The sequence below is a fragment of the Haliotis rufescens genome, unplaced genomic scaffold, assembly GCF_023055435.1.
Source record: "Haliotis rufescens isolate VD_foot unplaced genomic scaffold, xgHalRufe1.0.p SCAF_1, whole genome shotgun sequence".
Taxonomy (NCBI): domain Eukaryota; kingdom Metazoa; phylum Mollusca; class Gastropoda; order Lepetellida; family Haliotidae; genus Haliotis; species Haliotis rufescens.
In genome coordinates, this window is record NW_025963779.1 from 39,843,218 (window position 1) to 39,865,283 (window position 22,066).

The 22,066-nt window shown below is 41.6% G+C and overlaps 1 protein-coding gene across 1 annotated transcript in view; it reads left to right on the forward strand.

Moving 5' to 3' along the window:
- The window catches only part of LOC124135768 (sacsin-like), a 62,644-nt gene that overhangs the window by 12,439 nt on the left and 28,139 nt on the right, over window positions 1-22,066 (forward strand). Inside the window, exons 3-5 of the mRNA XM_046501317.2 lie at window positions 8,113-8,219; window positions 8,908-9,021; window positions 11,231-11,378. Coding sequence (XP_046357273.1) covers window positions 8,113-8,219; window positions 8,908-9,021; window positions 11,231-11,378 — 369 coding nt within the window. The remainder of the gene's footprint in view (window positions 1-8,112; window positions 8,220-8,907; window positions 9,022-11,230; window positions 11,379-22,066) is intronic.

Sequence of the window (22,066 nt, forward strand, 5' to 3'; positions counted from 1 at the left end):
GTGATGATGTAAGTTCTGGTTATGGCGACGTCACTTCCGGTTGTGATGATGTAAGTTCTGGTTATGGTGACCTCACTTCCGGTTGTGATGATGTAAGTTTTGGTTATGGTGACGTCACTTCCTTGTCTATCAGTGTTCTCCATCCGGTTGCATTGATGTCACTTCTGGAGCCAGTGCACCATGCTGGATATAGATCCTCTGATGAGCGCCCGGTCCTGCAGTGTAGGGTGGCTCCTCTGGGCTGGAAAGAAGCCTCTGAGTCGAATCTGAATTAAATCCCCTTAAAATAGTGGTGAATTCTCTCAAATCAATGGAGCGTGTCAGCCAACTCTCATGACCAAAGAATATTAACAGGATACTAATTCTCATATCTCACCCTCAGTCCATGTATCTCGAGAAAAAGCTCATGCCCCACGGACATCTCAATGTAATGGGAGGGGAAATTAACATCATAATCTCCAGACCTATCAATCTGGGACTTGAGACTTCTTAAGGAATCCCATGCTGCAGTGCTGTTGCAAGGCATAGGTGGCGTGTCCATTTAGCCAAGACAGCATTTCCTGAAGAGACAACTCTGACGACCTACATTCTTTGGCTAGTCACTGCTATCCTGCGTGCAGCATGTGCAATCTGAGCCTTAAGTAGGCCGGCAGGCATAAAACATGCCCCGCGGGATCATGGCTCTACCCAGTGCAAGTTGCCAAGGGGGTATATCTCGGATAGTAATACCACTTCCCATTGTGGATATGACACCTGTGGATGTTTACAAACGTAACAATAAGTCAAGAACATGTCACCTAGGTAGAAGAATTATCCACTATACCACTTCCCTCCTTTACAGAAACACTTATTAAAAGGCTAAAGAAGTCACTAAAAAGCACTAAAGCGCCCAACACCTGACTAGCTATCACTCAAGTTAAATAGCAAGATACATGACTGTCCTTTTCCACCATACTTAACATTGATAAGGAATATTATGAGTTCATAAAATCTCCTTCAACGAAAATGCATATTGACAGGAACAGTTTCAAGGATTTAGAGGCACTAAACAAGCAGACGATTAGCATTAGCATGGACATTATGAAACTGGACCAGGTGGACCACAGTTCCTTAATCACTTTGGATGTCTTCCAAAATCCTGCTCACCCAATCTCCTGCAACAAGTTCATCACAGGATATCAGAGCCATTTATATGAGTATGCTATCACAATCTGTCATGGCACTGAGTCATTTAACAGAAAGCTACATTCCATGATCGACTATTAACATGGCGATAAGAACACAGAAACATCCAGCCAAAACTCCTTTCATGCCCCTGCATGGAAGGATTAATCAACAGGCCCCAGTTCTAACTTCAATAGAAATGAGCCTGCCTTTCCCCGGGACCAGTTGGAGGTTGTCTAGCTCAGTGCTTAAATATAACGCCAACCCAGGGACCAGTTGGAGGTTTTCTAGCTCCGGGCTTCAACATAATGCCAATCCGGGGACCAGTTTGGGGTTGTCTAGCTCGGGGCTTCAATAAAACGCCAACCCGGGGACCAGTTGGAGGTTGTCTAGCTCCGGGCTTCAATATAATGCCAACCCAGGGACCAGTTGGAGGTTGTCTAGCACCGGGCTTCAATATAACGCCAACCCTGGGACCAGTTGGAGGTTGTCTAGCTCGGGGCTTCAATATAACACCAACCCGGGGACCAGTTGGAGGTTATCTAGCTCTGGGCTTCAATATAACACCAAACTGGGTACCAGTTAGGGGTTGTCTAGCTCCGGACTTCAATATAACGCCAACCCGGGGACCAATTGGGGTTGTTTTATGCATTATGCCAATCTTCTTAGTACCTCGGACATAAGCATGATTATCGTTCTGAAATTGCTCAACACTCATTACTAGTACGTCCACACTCATTACTAGTACGTCCACACACATTCCAGATGGAACCGATCAAGAACATACAGAACTCTCTCAGACTAGAACATTGGTTAATCAGTCTGGGCCTACAAGACGCCTATTTGCATGTCCCATTCCCCCTTGTTGTTGACATTACCTATATTTTGCAGTCAACGAGCAAAGGTTCAAGTTCAATGTACTAGCATTCGGCATATCAATGACTCCAGGTGTATACACGGATTACCATCCCCTTTATCAGGCTTGATCACCTAAGTCTTGTAAGACTTCACTGCTACATTGAAGACGTCCTATCAGCCAATCAGGTCAAGTTGCAAATATAACACAACACAGTATTTCTGATTCAGCAACTCTCCAATCAGGGTTTTCTTGTTACATCCCCACAAGTTATAAATAGAACCAGCTAAAGACACAGGAACAAGGCTTCAGCTTCTCAAAGGTATCTCAGCACCTCCAGAAGACAGATTTCAAAGAGCAAGGCTTATTATCTAAAATATCTTTATAGACTATATAAATGCTACACAACAATGTCAACAGGTCACGCCGTTGGTGGATGTCTTGTCTAGGTATGCTTACATCTCTCCAAGATCTTACCTTAGCCAGTTACACCATTTACAAGCTTGTTTGAACACAACAAGAAAAAGGGCGAATGAGGTCAAAACAATTTGGTTGATGAGACTTTTTTGCCTTGGCAGACTTGGTGAATTGATGAATGGAAGCATGTCGCATACTATTCAAACAACACAGACTAGCAGACTATGTCTCCAAGGAATTCAAATGGATCACCACCACACTCCACATCTCGATCTCTTCACCACCTGCCTCGGGTGAGCCAAGAACTAGACCTAGTTGCTCTACAGGTGGATGCCTTATGCATGAGTTGTGAAGGAATTTTTGGCCCAACAGTGGTTTCCAAGATTGTTACCGCAGGGAAGAACCTCTCAACGTAACTGAGCCTCCCGATCTATTGTGCCAGTGGTAGCACTTTCATGGAGACCCCCTTTGTAAACCATCCACGACAACCGATAGAACAAATTCTGTCAGTGGTGAAGAGGAAGAGGTTTACAAGATGTGGCTATAAATATACCTATAGATGCAGATTTCTGACTCCATCTTTGAGAGGAGAAGAACTTCTGGCATGTCACTATTGACAGGTACAGGTTAGTATTGACCTCTGTACTCACCCGATAAGACTTCTACCCATATCTCCCCATAAAAAATAATATAATCATAAGGATGAAATGGCAATGCATACATACAGTTCTTCCTGGTAATAATGTCATGTTTATCTCAGGACGCATTTCTGCTATACAAAATTCTCTGGTTATAATGCCATCCAGGTTATGATACCACCCAGGTTATGATGCCACCCAGGTTATGATGCCACCCAGGTTATGATGCCACCCAGGTTATAATGCCACCCAGATTATGATGCCACCCAGGTTATGATGCCACCCAGCTTCAATGCCATCCAGATTATAATGCCACCCAGGTTATGATGCCACCCAGGTTATAATGCCACCCAGGTTATGATGCCACCCAGGTTATGATGCCACCCTGGTTATGATGCCACCCACGTTATGATGCCACCCAGGTTATGATGACACCAAGGTTATGATGCCAACCAGGTTATGATGCCACCCAGGTTATGATGACACCAAGGTTATGATGCCACCCAGGTTATGATGCCACCCAGGTTATGATGCCACCAAGGTTATGATGCCAACCAGGTTATGATGCCACCCAGGTTATGATGCCACCCAGCTTTAATGCCACCCAGGTTATGATGCCACCCAGGTTATAATGCCACCCAGGTTAGGATGCCTCCCAGGTTAGGATGCCACCCAGGTTAGGATGCCACCAAGCTTATGATGCCACCCACTCTTTAGTTTTGACAACAAATTGGTAATGTAGTTGATCTTTTAGGAGATAATTCCCTTTTCTAAATCAAGACACTAATTGCATTGATCTGAGTTGTTTTCACCGATAATCCTCACACAGAGAGTCTTATCCCTGAATAGTTGTCACATGTTAAGATTCATGTCCTGCCTCCTACAACCCTTGATGCTTTTATCACCTAGTCATTTAAGTCCCAATACCCTGAACTCCAGCTTAATCATTTGATAGACTGTCTTGACAATAAACTACCCCCAATGTAGATGTTGTATTGCCTACACTCTACACAGAGACCATATACCAAAAGACTGGTCTCATCAACCCCCTAATCTTTATAGGGAATGCAGTCAGGTGTACTGATTGGATAGACAATAGACAAGGTGGCGTGGGTCATGTCAAAACTTTTATTTCCATTGTACATTTTAGACATTTCATTTTTATATAAATTGTCATATAGATATTTGTATCTTATATTAGATAACTTCTTGTACATCTCCTGGACATCATATAGATTTCTACACAATAAATCATTCATATGTACATCACACAACAAATTACAGTCCAACTAGATGGGAAATAAAGTCAGCACACTGGATGGCAGTCTTCGTTCCAGTCATCAGGTCTTCCTTCTCTCCGTGGCTGATCACAATTTTGCTGTCCATCTGCTCTTCTTTCAAAATGTCCACAAACCTACATAAGTTTGAGTGAGAATGTCCAATTTTATTCGACCTTCCGTGCCACCTTTCAACATGGTTTGTGGTTCGAGAGCCTGCTGTTTCAAAATGGTTCCACACATTTCTTCTGGGCCTGTCAACCCACTGCTCAGTAACGTAGTCAGTGAAAGCCAGCACTGCAACAACGGTATAGTCCGTTTCTTCAAGGGCATGAACCCAAGCATTGTCAATATCAGTAGGCCAAATGTTCTAAGTTACTACTGATTGCAAATATCAACATCTAGTCATCGGAATGCTGGAGGAAATCATCATCACTTGAAGTCTGTGAAGGACAGGGAAGATGGGTCTCAGATCGGTGACGTAGTAAGGGCAGCAGGCTCTGGAACGGTAGAGGCTGGCCTGGATACTGTCTCTGCAACTTCGAAAACTTCACTTGCTCAAAGGCCTACAAAATTCAAGACACCCTCAATATAAAACATAGTTTGATATTGTAATTCCATTGTCACGCATACATATTTATAATTACAAAAGATTTCATTTCCCAAGCAAAATATCAAACCAGTTATCCAAACTGTACATCATAATTACATTGTTCTAATTTATCTGACAACTCTTCATCATATAGTGTTGTGATAGGTCTGCTGTCACTCTTCACTTTATCCTTCACACCCACCAGGAAAATCATTGGTTAACGTCTGGAGTCATAATTCTAAAGGTGATGTATGGTCCTACATTGTTAGTCAAGGGTGCAACATGTACGGCTAACCAGAAGTGATGTCACAGGAGACCTCAGAACCGGAGGTTACGTCAAAAGTAACTTCACCAAAAGCAGAGGTGAATGACAGCATCATATGAACTGATGTCAAGATTTAAGATGATATTGAATTCTTTTTATTGTTGGAATGAGCCCAACATGTACAATCAACCAAAAGTGGTATCAAAAAGGACCTCAGATCCAGAAGTTAAATCAGAAGTAACATCATCAGAAAGGTAGTGACGTCATCAGTTAATGAGGTCATAGAACCAAAAATGACGTCATAAATGTCCCAAACCGGGAATGAGTATGAGGAGAAATCAGAACATGAGGCATTATACTTCTGACTATCCTACATTCCTACTTTACACCTGCCATTAACTGTCTGGGATTAGAAGATGTCTGAGTCCCCGGTCCCTCTGGTGAATACGTCCATGATGAAGTAGAGATAGGGTATACGATGGAATACAATAGTTATATCATTGTGTATAATTCCCTCCCACCTCCCCAATTTATCTGCCTCTAGGACGAAGAAGGTTATCGGAAAGAGAGGAGATTTTCCACCTCATGCATGCACAGTTACAAGAAGCCTGAGGATAGGGTTTACCTCAAATGAGTCAGGGATAGCTGGCAGTGAAGAGGACGTCTGTTGATAATCTAAAAGCTTTCATAGTGTGATTTCAGCCAACATGGAAATTTATGGCTATGACATAACAGAAGTAGTATTCTTAGAATTATACACCATGATAGCTATTGTTTGATTTCTCACAGGTTACTGAGATCATGGCTGATGATGATTTTTGCAGTAGATCAGGCAGTTACAAAAGTTGCCATAGTTGCAACTGCTTGTGATAACATCTTTGTTCTTGGCAATCTAAGACCACCATGTAATCAACAACAGTCCCAACACTGCTCATCCAGCAACAGCAGATGTGGTGTTGCATAATGGATATAGAACATTGCTTAGTTACATAAAAAGGAACATTCTAATGTGTGTATTTACACACAGGAAATTTTTATTTTCATTCTGTGAGCTGACTATGTTGTCTATTTCATGGAAGTTAGATCACACTCAAGTGAGATATGTTTGTGAGAAAACAAGAGTCTATAATTCAGTTGAACTGCTAATACCCTTGTTAAGTCATGGTATTCTAAGTTTTCATTCCTGGTGTTGTCTGTTTCTGATAATTACTATACTGAGAGGCACAAATAACGCATACTCAAATTTAAGTTTCAATAATTTTTTACTGAAATGAAATATACAAATGACAATCAATACAAATGACTAATTAAAGATTACACTGATGAATTTCATGAACAGTTACTGTGTGACAAAGAATTAAAGTCTATGAAAATGACGTCAAAGGCGAGTGGTGTCAATAACGAGTGTGTCCTCCTTGTGCAGCAATGCACGCTTGAAGTCGGCGAGGCATTGAGAGACACAGTCGACGAATTGCAGCCTGAGGATAACGTCTCCAATGATGCAGAAGAGCTTGAGTCAGTTGTGGAACCGTCTGTGGAGGATTTTGTTGACGTCGGACACGGCGGCCAAGTTCATCCCTAAAATGTTCTATAGGGTTCAAATCTGGGGACCTTGAAGGCCCGTCCAACACATTAACGTTGTTCTGTTGCAAGAAGGCATCTGTTATCCTGGCAGTGTGAGGCCTTGCATTGTCATGTTGAAAGACATGGCGACGTAAACCACGTCAGTAATGGCAGCAGAACAGGCTGAAGAACGTTGTCGATGTAACATCTGGCATTAAGGTTCCCCTGAATAACAACAAGATCCGAGCGGAAATTTGCATTGATTGCTACCCAAACCATAACACCTCCACCTCCAAACCGATCACGTTCAATAAGACATGGTTGTGTAAATCGTTCATGTTGGCGTCGGTATACACGTAAACGTCCATCAGGCTAGCTGACTGTGAAACGTGATTCATCAAAAAAAAAAACTTGTCTCCAATCTCTACCACCGAGATTACCTCCACCAGCTGCACATCGCTGCCGTGCTAGCCTGTGTGCCTGAGTCAAGATTTGTCCACGGTAGTGTCGTCGACACCTCAAATTTCTGGCAGCAAGACGACAACGCACTGTACGGTCACTGATGTGTCTTCCACGGAGACCAATGGTTGCATTTGCCGTTGACCTGGCAGACGTTAAGCAATTTCTGAGGTGGCTGTTAACGATTTGACGATCTTGTCTCTGTGACATCACAGGCGGTGCACCTGGTCGAGGACGGTCCCTTACGCTGCCTGTGGTTCTCAACCGCTCATGTAATCTCGATATTGTCGTTTGATGGCAATGGAAATGAGCAGCAACTTGTTCTTGGGTACGACCAGCATTCAACATCCCCATTGCTTCATTACACTGATCTTGCGTTAACCGTGGCATTGTGTAGGCAAGTGATGGCAAAATGTCATGGTGTGCATTTATAGGCCTCCCTTTGAGGTTTGCACGTGCATCATGCCTTTCACAAAATGTGCATCGATAGCAGCATTCCCAGTGGTGTGTTGCGTTTTGCTGACTGGCTTCGTTTCCAGAAACAGTTTTTGTTTGCAACCCATATGACATGTTTACAGTAATAACCAACAATGGACAGTGTCAACAAGGTCAAAATGTAAACGGACCTCATATGATCTTAACAAATTATTCTTAAAATTGAGTATGCGTTTCTAATGCCTCTCAGTATATATTGTTTTTAAATGTCAAAGCTAGTTGCATTAATTTAATGATGCATTGTAGGCAATGGACTGACACTTCCATGAATTTAGTGACACAGTAATGTCATTAATGATTAACAGTGTGTTATTGGTTGTCCTTTGACAAGCTTCCATGTCCTACCACTCTCCTGCTGCTCATCATGATGCCATTGTACTGTTCAGACTCTGACTTGGAGGATGATGGCTACACCTGCATGGAGCTGCCCACCCTCATCAAGCAGCTCAAATCTGTGCTGGACCAGTATCCTGATGATGGGCAGATACTTAAGGTGAGTCCGTGCTGGACCAGTACCCGATGATGGGCAGATACTTAAGGTGAGTCCGTGCTGGACCAGTACCCGATGATGGGCAGATACTTAAGGTGAGTCCGCGCTGGACCAGTACCCCGATGATGGGCAGATACTTAAGGTGAGTCCGTGCTGGACCAGTACCCCGATGATGGGCAGATACTTAAGGTGAGTCCGTGCTGGACCAGTACCCCGATGATTGGCAGAAACTTAAGGTGAGTCCGTGCTGGACCAGTACCCGATGATGGGCAAATACTTAAGGTGAGTCCGTGCTGGACCAGTACCCCGATGATTGGCAGAAACTTAAGGTGAGTCTGTGCAGGACCAGTACCCCGATGATTGGCAGATACTTAAGGTGAGTCCATGCTGGACCAGTACCCCGATGATGAGTCCATGATTGTATTGAGATGTTGGCAATTCTTGACACATTTAGCCTAATATTAAACATATTCTAAAACATGGTTGTAATAAAAATACTTTGAATGATGTGGTCTTACATACCCTTTGTTAAGGATGTGACAATGGTGATATGATAACTACAAATAAACTGGAACAGGTTGATGGACAAATTTTAATGGAATCATCTCAAATATACAGACATGTCTACTGACAGTTCCAATGTTATGGCCAGTGTTTAAATTCACATGCCTTTAGCTTTTCTATTCACCAGGAGCTGATCCAGAATGCTGAAGATGCCGATGCCAGTGAGATGCGAATCCTGTATGATGCACGAGATATCAAGCCTCAAGTTGATCCAAAGAGGCAGTACCTGGCATCTTTACAGGTTCCTATTTACCTTTTTCTAAACCCACATGTGTCACCCAGTTGCCTGCACACCTGAACTGAATGATCAAGTGATCTTATGTTGTTAATGGCTTGTGTTTATATATCAGAACAACAGCTTTTAAAACACACACATTGACATAAAACACATGCTAACACACTGTGTCATGGCCATGTTACGTATTGATGGCTTGAGAGTTACCTCCCTTACTGTACGCATATAGGCATGACATCACTGTGAGCGTCGTCTGATGGCGTTCTAGAAGCTGAGAAGTAAATTCAATGACCAACCACTTCTAGTTGTCATAAGTTTGTAGTGATGAAGTCAAGTAGCATCAAACACTTAACAGGCCACACAGATATCAGTCACAAAAATGGGCAATCTGTCTCCTATCGCGCAATGCCGACTTGTCTGCACCTCAAAACGGAGGTTGACAATGAGGTTGTGCCAGCAGGCTCATTTCCACCAGTATATCATCATGTTAATGTGAACATAATTACAAATGTTCTAGGTACATGCAATTTGTAAATAGTACTGTCATAGTAAACTACTTTGGCAGCCTTAGACAGTGAAGAGAACGGAAGTAGGCCATGTCAAAGTTCAGGGTGGAGACATAGTTATTCTGAATATATTTTACTGTGACTGGCGAGTTATTTCAAACCAACTGGTACATAATTACAACTTCAAAATAACTACAACATTGTGATTTAATAAGTTATTTGAGAAATGAATTAGTTCAGTGTTTTTTGTCACTATTGCTATAACCTCTCACCACTACAATGGAAGATGTCTTGTTGATTTCAAAGAAATGACTGTTGAGACTAAGCAGTGCAAGTATGCAACAACATGTGATTAAATTCAATATATATCTATTGAGGGATATTTCATCAATTCTGTTTGAAAAAGTTAGATTACTTCAAATTTGAAAACACAGAATGTTTATCTCCTAACTCAAAGCATTTACAGGAACCCAGATGTATCTATTGTGGATGTGGACCTAATGTCGCAAACATACATGTCACCTAAAATTGTTCTCCTCTGCATTTTAGATTGAGGGACATGTTTCCTCACTCATAAGTGTCAAGTATCACTTTGCAATAGTCACACACACTACCCAGTATCAAATGCTTTGCCCTGTGTGTACAACAATGCCTTGTTCACAAGTAATGTACTGAGCTATGTTTCAGGCCCCAGCCCTCTGTTTGTACAACAATGCCTTGTTCACAAGTAATGTACTGAGCTATGTTTCAGGCCCCAGCCCTGTGTGTGTACAACAATGCCTTGTTCACAAGTAATGTACTGAGCTATGTTTCAGGCCCCAGCCCTGTGTGTGTACAACAATGCCTTGTTCACAAGTGATGTACTGAGCTATGTTTCAGGCCCCAGCCCTCTGTTTGTACAACAATGCCTTGTTCACAAGTGATGTACTGAGCTATGTTTCAGGCCCCAGCCCTGTGTGTGTACAACAATGCCTTGTTCACAAGTAATGTACTGAGCTATGTTTCAGGCCCCAGCCCTCTGTTTGTACAACAATGCCTTGTTCACAAGTAATGTACTGAGCTATGTTTCAGGCCCCAGCCCTCTGTTTGTACAACAATGCCTTGTTCACAAGTAATGTACTGAGCTATGTTTCAGGCCCCAGCCCTGTGTGTGTACAACAATGCCTTGTTCACAAGTGATGTACTGAGCTATGTTTCAGGCCCCAGCCCTGTGTGTACAACAATGCCTTGTTCACAAGTAATGTACTGAGCTATGTTTCAGGCCCAAGCCCTGTGTGTGTACAACAATGCCTTGTTCACAAGTGATGTACTGAGCTATGTTTCAGGCCCCAGCCCTGTGTGTGTACAACAATGCCTTGTTCACAAGTGATGTACTGAGCTATGTTTCAGGCCCCAGCCCTGTGTGTGTACAACAATGCCTTGTTCACAAGTAATGTACTGAGCTATGTTTCAGGCCCCAGCCCTCTGTTTGTACAACAATGCCTTGTTCACAAGTAATGTACTGAGCTATGTTTCAGGCCCCAGCGCTCTGTTTGTACAACAATGCCTTGTTCACAAGTAATGTACTGAGCTATGTTTCAGGCCCCAGCCCTGTGTGTGTACAACAATGCCTTGTTCACAAGTAATGTACTGAGCTATGTTTCAGGCCCCAGCCCTGTGTGTGTACAACAATGCCTTGTTCACAAGTAATGTACTGAGCTATGTTTCAGGCCCCAGCCCTGTGTGTGTACAACAATGCCTTGTTCACAGAAAAGGACTGGGTTGGAATCAAGATGCTACACAAGAGCATAAAGGAGGAGGACCCACTCAAAGTTGGTCGCTTCGGTCTGGGGTTTAAGTCAGTGTTCCATATAACAGGTGAATCTGAAAAAGCTTATTGTATTGTTGTAATATATACAGGGGACTATTCCTTGTAACTTTGCACAGATGATAAGGATGATGAGTATTTTCAGAGAACATATTGACAAGGGAATGGTAACTTTGCACAGATGATAAGGATGATGAGTATTTTCAGAGAACATATTGACAAGGGAATGGTAACTTTGCACAGATGATAAGGATGATGAGTATTTTCAGAGAACATATTGACAAGGGAATGGTAACTTTGCACAGATGATAAGGATGATGAGTATTTTCAGAGAACATATTGACAAGGGAATGGTAACTTTGCACAGATGATAAGGTTGATGAGTATTTTCAGAGAACATATTGACAAGGGAATGGTAACTTTGCACAGATGATAAGGATGATGAGTATTTTCAGAGAACATATTGACAAGGGAATGGTAACTTTGCACAGATGATAAGGATGATGAGTATTTTCAGAGAACATATTGACAAGGGAATGGTAACTTTGCACAGATGATAAGGATGATGAGTATTTTCAGAGAACATATTGACAAGGGAATGGTTACTTTGCACAGATGATAAGGATAATGAGTATTTTCAGAGAACATATTGACAAGGGAATGGTAACTTTGCACAGATGATAAGGATGATGAGTATTTTCAGAGAACATATTGACAAGGGAATGGTAACTTTGCACAGATGATAAGGATGATGAGTATTTTCAGAGAACATATTGACAAGGGAATGGTAACTTTGCACAGATGATAAGGATGATGAGTATTTTCAGAGAACATATTGACAAGGGAATGGTAACTTTGCACAGATGATAAGGATGATGAGTATTTTCAGAGAACATATTGACAAGGGAATGATAACTTTGCACAGATGATAAGGATGATGAGTATTTTCAGAGAACATATTGACAAGGGAATGGTTACTTTGCTCAGATGATAAGGATAATGAGTATTTTCAAGCATGTTTGAGGCACTATGATTAGCATTCAGTCTTCAGCCACAGTTAGCAATTTTACTATTGTTGCACAGGGAGCAGGAAAATTACATACCCACCTTCAGCAGGGGGCTGTCCTTTACCATAGGATCTGAAGTCCCAACAAAAGACATATTCTGATTGAAAGCATCACATGCTTTACATTATTGTTTTACATAAATTGGATGGTTATTACTCTGAGGTATCACTGATTGAAAATTACTGTTTCTTATGAAAGTACGGCTTATTGAAAATGTCGTCAGCTTTGTGCAACATGCAGAGGTCAGGCCAAAGCTATAAGACTGTGGATGTAGTTATGTAAAAAGCATGTTGAAAATATGGTTAACCAAGACAATATGCTGAAGTTTGCATATATAGAGCACAAACCTGGATTTTGAGAGAATTTGATATTTTAACTTTCAAAGAATTCAAAGAATTGGCTATGATCCAACCCATCACAAAACATACTTCCAACTTTCAGTCAAGCAAATAGTGCTGCAAAGTCATCTGGACAGAAATGAAAAGTAGCATGGGTTCTTCCAGAATTGATCTTTGAGTGTTTTTTCATAATTTCATTATTAATAACAGCTTACTCCTCAATAACTATGAGGACAGCCTTTGATCCTTAGAACTCTGAGTTAGTTGCAAAATGTGAACAAACTGTTTGGTCACATAATTTTTAAGATGTTCAAAGAAAACCGATTGCTGAAACTGCCATCCCGATCTTGGTCAAAATTGCAGCGCAGATAGGTCTATACTAGGTCATGCTAGTTGCGTTATAATCCCCCCCAAAAGGTAATGAAACCCTGGATTATAACATCAATAAATAGGGTTATAGCTTAAAAGGCACATCAGCAAAATGGCACATCAGCAAAACGGCACCGAGCGAAAATGGCACCGATTGGTGAAAACGTCACCTCGCTTAAAGTGATAACAGCTACTATTGCCTGGCGAAAATGGCACCTTATTATTTTTTTTACCTTGGTACTGAAATACATGAAATTAAACTCACATGGTCACTTGCAAACACAAATAATGGTTAAAAAAAGTTTACATTAGAAACTAGCCTCTACTTGCCGACTCTGATTTGGAGGAGCAACTAAACTTATTGTGACAACATTACTTGCTTTGAAGTAAAATAAATGAAATCAAACTCACGTGGTCAATTGCAAACGCAAATAATTGTGAAATGTTAATTGCCTTAAAACAAGTTAGACTTAGAAATTAGCCTCTACTCAAATTTACTTACCGACTCTGATTGGGAGGCGCAACTAAACTTATGGATTAAACATCACATGCTTTGAAGTTTAAGTACCTTTACCCAAATTAACTCAATGTCAAGCTGAAACTGAGTCTGGCGGATATGTCATGACATTGGGCTACAGGTATACTATATATTTAATATTTATTTTAGTAAGTAGGAAATAAAATGAAATTTTATAGATATTTCATATATCATTAAAAGGTTCCTTGCTGAAACTACGATTCCAATCGTGGTCAAAACTAATCTGTATATGGACCTGCCCAAGGTCGTGCCAATAATAATGTAAGCCCTAATTATTGCATCACTAAAGTACAGTGATGAGTTAGACATTGTAACATGTATATTGTTTAAAGTGACATTTCTTGCTGAAACTTCCATTCCGATCATGGTCAAAATTACAATGTACATGGTACTGCCCAAGGTCGTGCTTCGTCTTAAATTGTGTTATAGTTCCTCAAAAAAAGATAATGTAACCCTCGATTATAGCATCACTAAATTACAGAGACGATTTAGACATTGTAACGTGTATATTGTTTAAAGTGACATTTCTTGCTGAAACTTCCATTCCAATCATGGTCAAAATTAAAATGTCTATGGACCTGCCCAAGGTTGTGCCAATAATAATGTAAGCCCTAATTATTGCATCACTAAAGTACAGAGACGATTTAGACATTGTCACATGTATATTGTTTAAAGTGACATTTTTTGCTGAAACTTCCATGATTTTATCCCCAAAAATATGTTGAGCCGAAAATGTTTGAAAAGAATTATGCTTCAGTTTGTTACAAGAAAGAAATTGTCTGATCGTTCTAAGATGCTTTAAAAGAAAAAATATATAGGTGAGCTTGGCAAAGCAAAATCCTTCATTTTGAGTACGCATTTAGAAATCTTTTGAAACATTATTAAAGTAAGATCATTTGATTATTAAGATCTTGATTTGATTAATTAATGACATCTCAGTGAAAGCTTTTATCTCAGTATAAGTTAACCCTGTATAACAATTAATTTTGTAATTATAATGATTGTTATTCATTTTTTGTGCTTTTATCGAAGGATAACAGTTATAAATATGGTATAAAATCATTACACTAAACAATTTTATGCAATTTGTGACTGTTATCCTTCAATAAGTATACAAATTTACGAGGGTTGGTAAAAAAGTTAGAATGTGAGTGAGTGAGTATGGTTTTACGCCGTTTTTAGCAATATTCCAGCAATATCACGACGGGGGACACCAGAAACGGGCTTCACACATTGTACCCATGTCGGGAATCGAACCCGGGTCTTCGGCCTGACGAGCGAACGCTTTAACCACTAGGCTACCCGACCGCCCCTAAAAAAGTTAGAAGCCTGACTAACTTTAAACTATTGATGATACCAAAGTGAACCGGTAAATGTAGTACATTGTTTGAGGAGTTCATAGAAAGTGTATTTTTCTTCTGTTGAGGCCGTTTGTATGTTAGTGACAGCCAGTTGAACATGATAGGGGTCTAAATGGACACAGGAAAAGAGCAAGTACTGAGCCGTCATCAAGTTTTTAACTTAAGAGAAAAGTACTCCCCCAGAAATCCATGACACAAGTGTATTTGGATAAGTGCCCTAGCTATTCCACTGTTAAACATTGGGGCAGCTATGTTTAAGGCTGGGAGAACAAGCCAACTTCATTCAAAGAAGATTCAATCAAGGAGATAGAAAACTTTATCTTGTAAGATAGACGTATTACCATTGCTGAACTTAAGGAAGACACAGGTCTAAGCCAAGGATACACTGAAATTATTATTCATGAACATTTACAGATGAATAAGATATCTGCTCATTGGGTGCCAAAGTTTCTAAATTTGGATCTTAAGGAAAAAAGAACTGACATTGCCAGAGAAAACCGAGAGCTAATTGAGGAGGATTTCGTCATATTCAAAAAGGGATGATGAAACATAGGGCTACCACTATGATCCCCAGTCAAAATGACAATCCATGGAATGGCACCATTCCACTTCTCCAGCACCAAAGAAATTCAAGTCTTCAAATAAGTGAAGAAAGTTATGGCCACTGTATTTAGGGCTGCAAAGAATGTGATCCTTGTTGATTACCTAGAATGTCAAAAGACGATTACCAGTGCCATCTATACTGATTTGCTTCATCACCTGAGAGATTCTATCAAAGAAAAGTGGCAAGGAATGCTGACTCCTGGAGTTCTTCTGCCTCTTCTCAAACCTCTCGACTTGCAAAGGCTGCTGTTTGACAATGTGGGTTTGAAGAGCTTCCTCACCCTCCATACTCGCCAGACCTGCCACCAAGTGATTTCCACCTGTTTCCTAAACTGAAAGAACACCTTCGTGGAAAGCGCTATGACGACGACAACAATGACATCAAAGCTGCTGTAAATGGGTTTTTCATGGTGGCTTCAGAGACTTCATCCTGACTGAAATTGAAAAGCTTCACTATCAATATGAGAAGTGTATTGAAAAGCAGGGAGATTATGTTGAAAATTAAATTTAAAACATTTTCACAATTGTTGGTTTTGTTTGTAAGGCTTAGTACTCTTTGACCAGCCCTCGTAAAAAGACAAAAGCATTCCTTTCATCAATCCTGACACCACAATTTGTAAACATTTTATCTACATGGGCTACAGAGTTAGGGGACAATTTTTACAACCATATATCACAAACGTTCACATTCATATTGACGATGAAGTGTATATCCTCACTCTCAGGTTAGGAATCAGACTAATATGTTAATACAGCAACAATACGTTTCTTCTTTACTCTTGCGTCAAAAGGCATCTGTTTTTGTCAACCAACCAATCAGATCTGAGTATTCGCTAAATGTGGGTAGAGCAGGGGGTCTTACAAGGGGTGATTGATAAACTCTGAGCTTCACAAAGAAAGACCTGACCTAAACAAATCCCCTTCCATATGAAGAGGCTGCCAACCCCCTTCTGGTACAAGGGTTTTGGAGTCAGTTTAGAGGGTATTTGGGACCCAGCAGTGTGGTACGCTGAACGCAAATAAAATTGTATTTGTTACGGAGATTCAACAATAATGGTGTTAAGATTTTCTTTATATATTTGGGTAGTTTTTTTAAATATTTATTTCGGTAATTTTACTTCAAAGCATACCCTTTTCTCAATGCTTTTGAAATTTGTGTTAAATAGGATTCAGAATTCAGGGGTTGAGAGAGTTGGCACTCTCATTGATGTTGGAGGGATGATATCTCAAGCTTCTTAGAAGTACTCCTCTTGACTGTCCAAAATGTTCTCTGTAGTTTGAGTTGAAATAGGTTTCAGCTTGAGCTTTCTACATGTATGGAAACAGATGGAAATCTGACCCAGTTCAAGAGAATAAGGAGTTCAAAGACACAATCACTAATTTGTGCCTTGGCAAATAGTCCTGATGGAACTGGAAGCGCACACCTTTTCTCATCTTCCCACATCTCTTCGACTTAATTTTGTCCCAAAATTGCCTCAAAGGTGCAACATAATAAGCTCTGTTGATTGTCTGGCCTTTGGAAGAGAGTCCACCATGATGACACCCTCAGCATCCCACGACACGAAGGTCATAAGCTTTCAAGTTGATGGGACAGTCTTTGCCATCTTTTGTGCTGCTCATGTCCAATGCTTTGACTGTTTTCATTGTTGTTTGAACTCAGGCTGGAAGTGCTGTGCACAGGTTTCATCCTCAGTCACAAATCTTTGCAAGAAACTTTCTGGATCAGCTTTAAACAGAGTTCTATCATTACAAGACTTTTGTGCCTGCTGCGTTTTTTATCGGATGTGTTCCATGTTCCCATTTCACGAATAATTCTTTGTTTTTTTATTTATGCAGCTGCAAAGACCGGCGATCAAAGTCTAAAGACATGGAGCTTGGCCCTTCCATTGTTAAGATGCCCAAGACCAAGCCGGCTGCCCTCAACCATTCCCATTGTAAAGTCATCTACAGCTTCTACTTTACTTTACCCTTACTTATGGGGGGATGGAGACATAGTCTCTGACAACTTCCTCACTGATGACGTTCCCACAGTATCAGTCCAGCCATCTGTCTCCAGTACATCCATATCGACGCTTCTGTTGGAGCAACCAGCAGCCTTAGTTGTTCGCATGGTTCTCTCCAAAGACGTTTCATCCACACCAGCCTCGACAGTGCAGACCCTACTAGTGCTCCCAGATCATCAGCCGAATCCCCGCTCCTTCACCTGATGTTCCTGTCATCGTTGATTCTTTATCTTTGGCTTAGGACACAGTCGCTCCATTTCGACTTGACATCTATGCATGCGCCCCAGATCAATTGTCTGCTTTCATCCGCTACTGCAGATACAGATCCATAGAGCTTAGTATCGTGCTCACGCGCACCCTTTTGACTAGAATCGCCATTCTTCATCCAAAAATCGCCGTTCCTAGGATTGATTTTTCTCGCGATGGATGCCTGAAGGATCAACCATCTGAGGACGATTACTATACAGATTTGGCTGATTGATAGTCTACCTAAATGTTCCCTTTCAACAAGGTACACGGATTGTCAGCGTTGTCGGGATCAATCCCGCTCTAATGACTCATCCCTCATCAACAAGTTTTTGTCTGTCAGCCAGGGATTTCCTTGATACAGCAACCTTAGGGATCATCAACGCAGCTGGTTTCAATTCCCTCCACATTGTGTCCGTATCAGCACAGAATACTTCATCGCACCTTAGTTGAGATTATTGTTGCTCTCAAGTCGACATTGGTGATTTCAACTTCTGATTGCTCACACAAGTTCGTTATCGATTTCTCTAAATAACAACGGAGCAAGACTCGATCTCGAACCTCTACATCGACTCTACCGGCTTTTACAGACGTGCAGAAGTGCTCTCTCTTTCTCTAGAATAGGCCATTCCTACCTTCCCTTCACTGTCGTTTGTGCCCTTTCTCGCTCCATGGTGGCGATCCTTTTAAAGATCGGCGAACCTTTCAATTGGCATTTCTCCTAGGCTTTCCAAGAATCGGCTTTTTTACGGTTCAGCGTATTCCACGATCGACAAACCTCTCCAGATTGGTGCACCTCGGAGGTTTCGGCGAACTTATCAGGTTTGACGCACCTCCACGAATCGGCGAGCCTCTCAAGATTGGTGCACCTTCTAGGTTCGGCGAACCTCCCAGGATTGGCAAACCTCAGGTTTGGCGCACCTCCATGGATAGGTACACATCCCACGGTCAGCCAAACCTCTCAGGATCAGTGCACATCCACGGCTGAATGAGCCTCATGTATCGACGATCAAGGGATCGGTTTTTTACACATCATCAACTTCTTTGCGTAATGTTTCTGAGGATGACTTACTTACTGAAACGAAGGGACATTTGTCAAACTTAGATTGCTCCTCGTCCTCTAGTTATTTGGAACAGCGCCAACAAGATTGGTCTTGCTCTTATGACTACTATCATCAACACCAAGATTTCCCTTGGAACCATTAGTGCTTACACGAACCCTCCTCATAATTTGGAATGCTACACCTAGCGCATGGAGTACCCTCTTTTGTGTGGATACTCTTATGATTTTCTTTATCTGGATTCCCGCTCTGGGCTTGGATTATCTCACTCTCCTCACAGAGATTTATCTGATCATTGTCGCTGGGCTAACCCTCGCTGTGTTACAACATCGTGTTAGTCACCTGCTGGCACCTACTTGTGACACTTTGACCCACTTGTCGGTTCCTGCACAGGTCATTCCTCCCAGATCGGCAGCTCCTGTTTAATCTGACAAGCATTCATGCATCTTTGAAAATTTTTGTAATATCTTCAACCTTGAAACCTAAGTGGACAGGTTCTCCCTCATTATTGTCCCTCCCTCCATCATCAACCATCACTTCTCTTTGATAAAGGAGGACGCACAATCAGTTTCATTCTTCACAGCCAATATTTCCCACCTGTACGATGATCCACCCGTACCATATAATCCTGTTGCCTATTATCAGCCGCCCAACAAAGTTGGCGGGTGATATAGAAACGGGCTCCGTCCGTCTGTACGTCCGTCCTCCGCCACGTTTCGTTTCCAGAGCATAACTCATAAACCCTTCAATATTTTTTCATCAATCTTTGCAGGTCTGTCAGGTACATGCTGAACTGGTGCCTTTTGCTATTTAGAAATTTTAGAAATTTTTATTTTTTACGTTTCCATGGCAACAAGATGGACTTAGGTTCTGTGAGGGTAGGGTTCGTTTCCGGAGCATAACTCATAAACCGTTCAATATTTTTCATCAAACTTTGCAGGTTTGTCAGGTACATGCTGAACTGGTGCCTTTTGCTATTTATTTCTATTGCATTGACAAAATCAATGTGTTCCTGTTGTAATATTGCTACAAGCAATGTATCCCCATTATATAAATCACTCACTCATTTACCCAAGCATTGCTTGGATTTGATAAATTATGTGGGTTTGGAGGCATTTTGACAGTCTACATTGGCATAACCCTCCCTTACCTACTTCACAGTTTCACCGGACTCTGTGTTTTCCTTCCATCTGCTGCTCAGGAAGATTGACTACTTATTAATGATCAACATCGGTAATTTTACCCCTTTTAAGATAGACCTTATCAAGGGAATGCTGATAATTTGGGTTTTGTGTCGCATTGACAGAGATTTCCCATTTCCAAATTATTTACATTCGTCTGAATTATTTAGATGTATCAGATATCACAGCGATATCTTTGCTAGTGCACCGGTTGTTGATCATTCGACCGGGGAATTATATGATCAGCTATGGCTACATGCAAATTCTATGTTTACAGTGTTTTCTGCGACTGTTCGCAGAAATTACAAGACCAAGGAGTGATGTGAGATTGTTCCAACCATTGCATGACCCAACCAAATACCTTTTTGTTGATGCCTCAACTGTGGGTTGGGGAGTTCATTATCAGGATCTACAAGTGGCAGGGCCGTGGTCCCCCGAAGACAGCCATCTTCACATCAACAACTTAGAGTTCAAAGCAGTGATCTTGGCTGTGTCTCATTGGGCGACACGTCTTCGCGACTCCAATCTGATGATTCAGTCAACCTATCCGTTATCTGGTACATACACAAGATTTTTTTTCAACTAATTGATTCGCTTAACATTCCAGTTCAAGGGAGATGCATCCCCAACGTCTTCAACGTCATAGCCGACTCCCTGTCCTGGCCCAACAAACCTCTGATGGAATGGTGCCTACATCCAATGATTTTCAAGTGGATTTGCCAATTATTTCTGTGCCCAGACGTCGATCTCTTCACAACCTGTTTCAACATTCTATCCCAGCTCGTATCTCCCATTCTCAACCCTCAGGTTTGGGACCACAATGCGTTGTGGGAGGGCCTACACGCTTACCCTTTTCCCTCAAACGGTGTTCTATCTCGACGATAGCATCTACAAGTCACCTCACACTGTTTGGGGTTGCGCCTTATTGGCCAGCTCGGAGTTGGTTCACCACGCTCATCCAACTTGCAGACAGAAGATTTTAGTGTCTACCTCTAAGGATCGACCTTCTCCTTCAACCTCACTCTCAGTTGCTTCACCCGTCACTTGACACCCTCGCTCTGTGTGTTTGGCACATTTACAGGAATGCCTTGTTGCGAAGGGTTACTCTAGATGGGTAGCCAAATCCATCTCTGAGGCGCACTGTTCCTCAACCATGTCATTATATGACCATAAGTGGAAGGCTTTTGAGGCCTACTGTCACACGAGTTGTATTTCTGCACCTGCTACTGCTTCTCAGACAACAGATTGCTGAATATCACTTCAGCTGATTACGAACCACTTGCCGAGAATGAGTTTGAGCATTTCATATTGAAAACAGTCTTTCTCCTGGTCCTGCGACGCCTGCTCGAGTGAGCGAGATATTTATGCGTCAGTTGTCAACAGAATTTATTTTGAACGTATTCTGCATGGGAAAGTTTCCCTTGGCTTAAGATGGGATTTCATCGCTAAAATCAACTTCACAGACAACCTGATTGGTTATTTACTATTCTGCCTTTGACGGAGGATAAGGAAGACGTATCTTTGTGTCCTGTACATGCTCTTCAGATCTATCTTGATGCGACGAAACCTCTTCAGCGTTTCCAGGAAGAGGCTTTTTATCCCGCTCTCAGCAGTAACGGAGAGGTCCCATACTACCATTTTGTTTTGGATTCGTTTGGTCTTTCTCTGAGCAAATACCTTTGTTGGCCTCCCTGCTCCAGTTGCTTCCAACCCGCAGTAAACTCATGCTGTTGCCTCTATTATGGCTTTTCACAGTAATTGTACTTTGGCTGCAATTATGAAAGGACATCTCTGTGACTGACATCTCTGTGACTGACGTCCAAGGTCTGCACAAATTTGGGCCTTTGGTTCTTGCACAACAGACCTCCAGGACACATCTGTGCAGATAGGGTGAAATGTGTACACGATCCCGTTCCTTCTCTCTCTAGATGTAATAAAATGTGACACGAGTGTTTGAGTTTATCATAATTT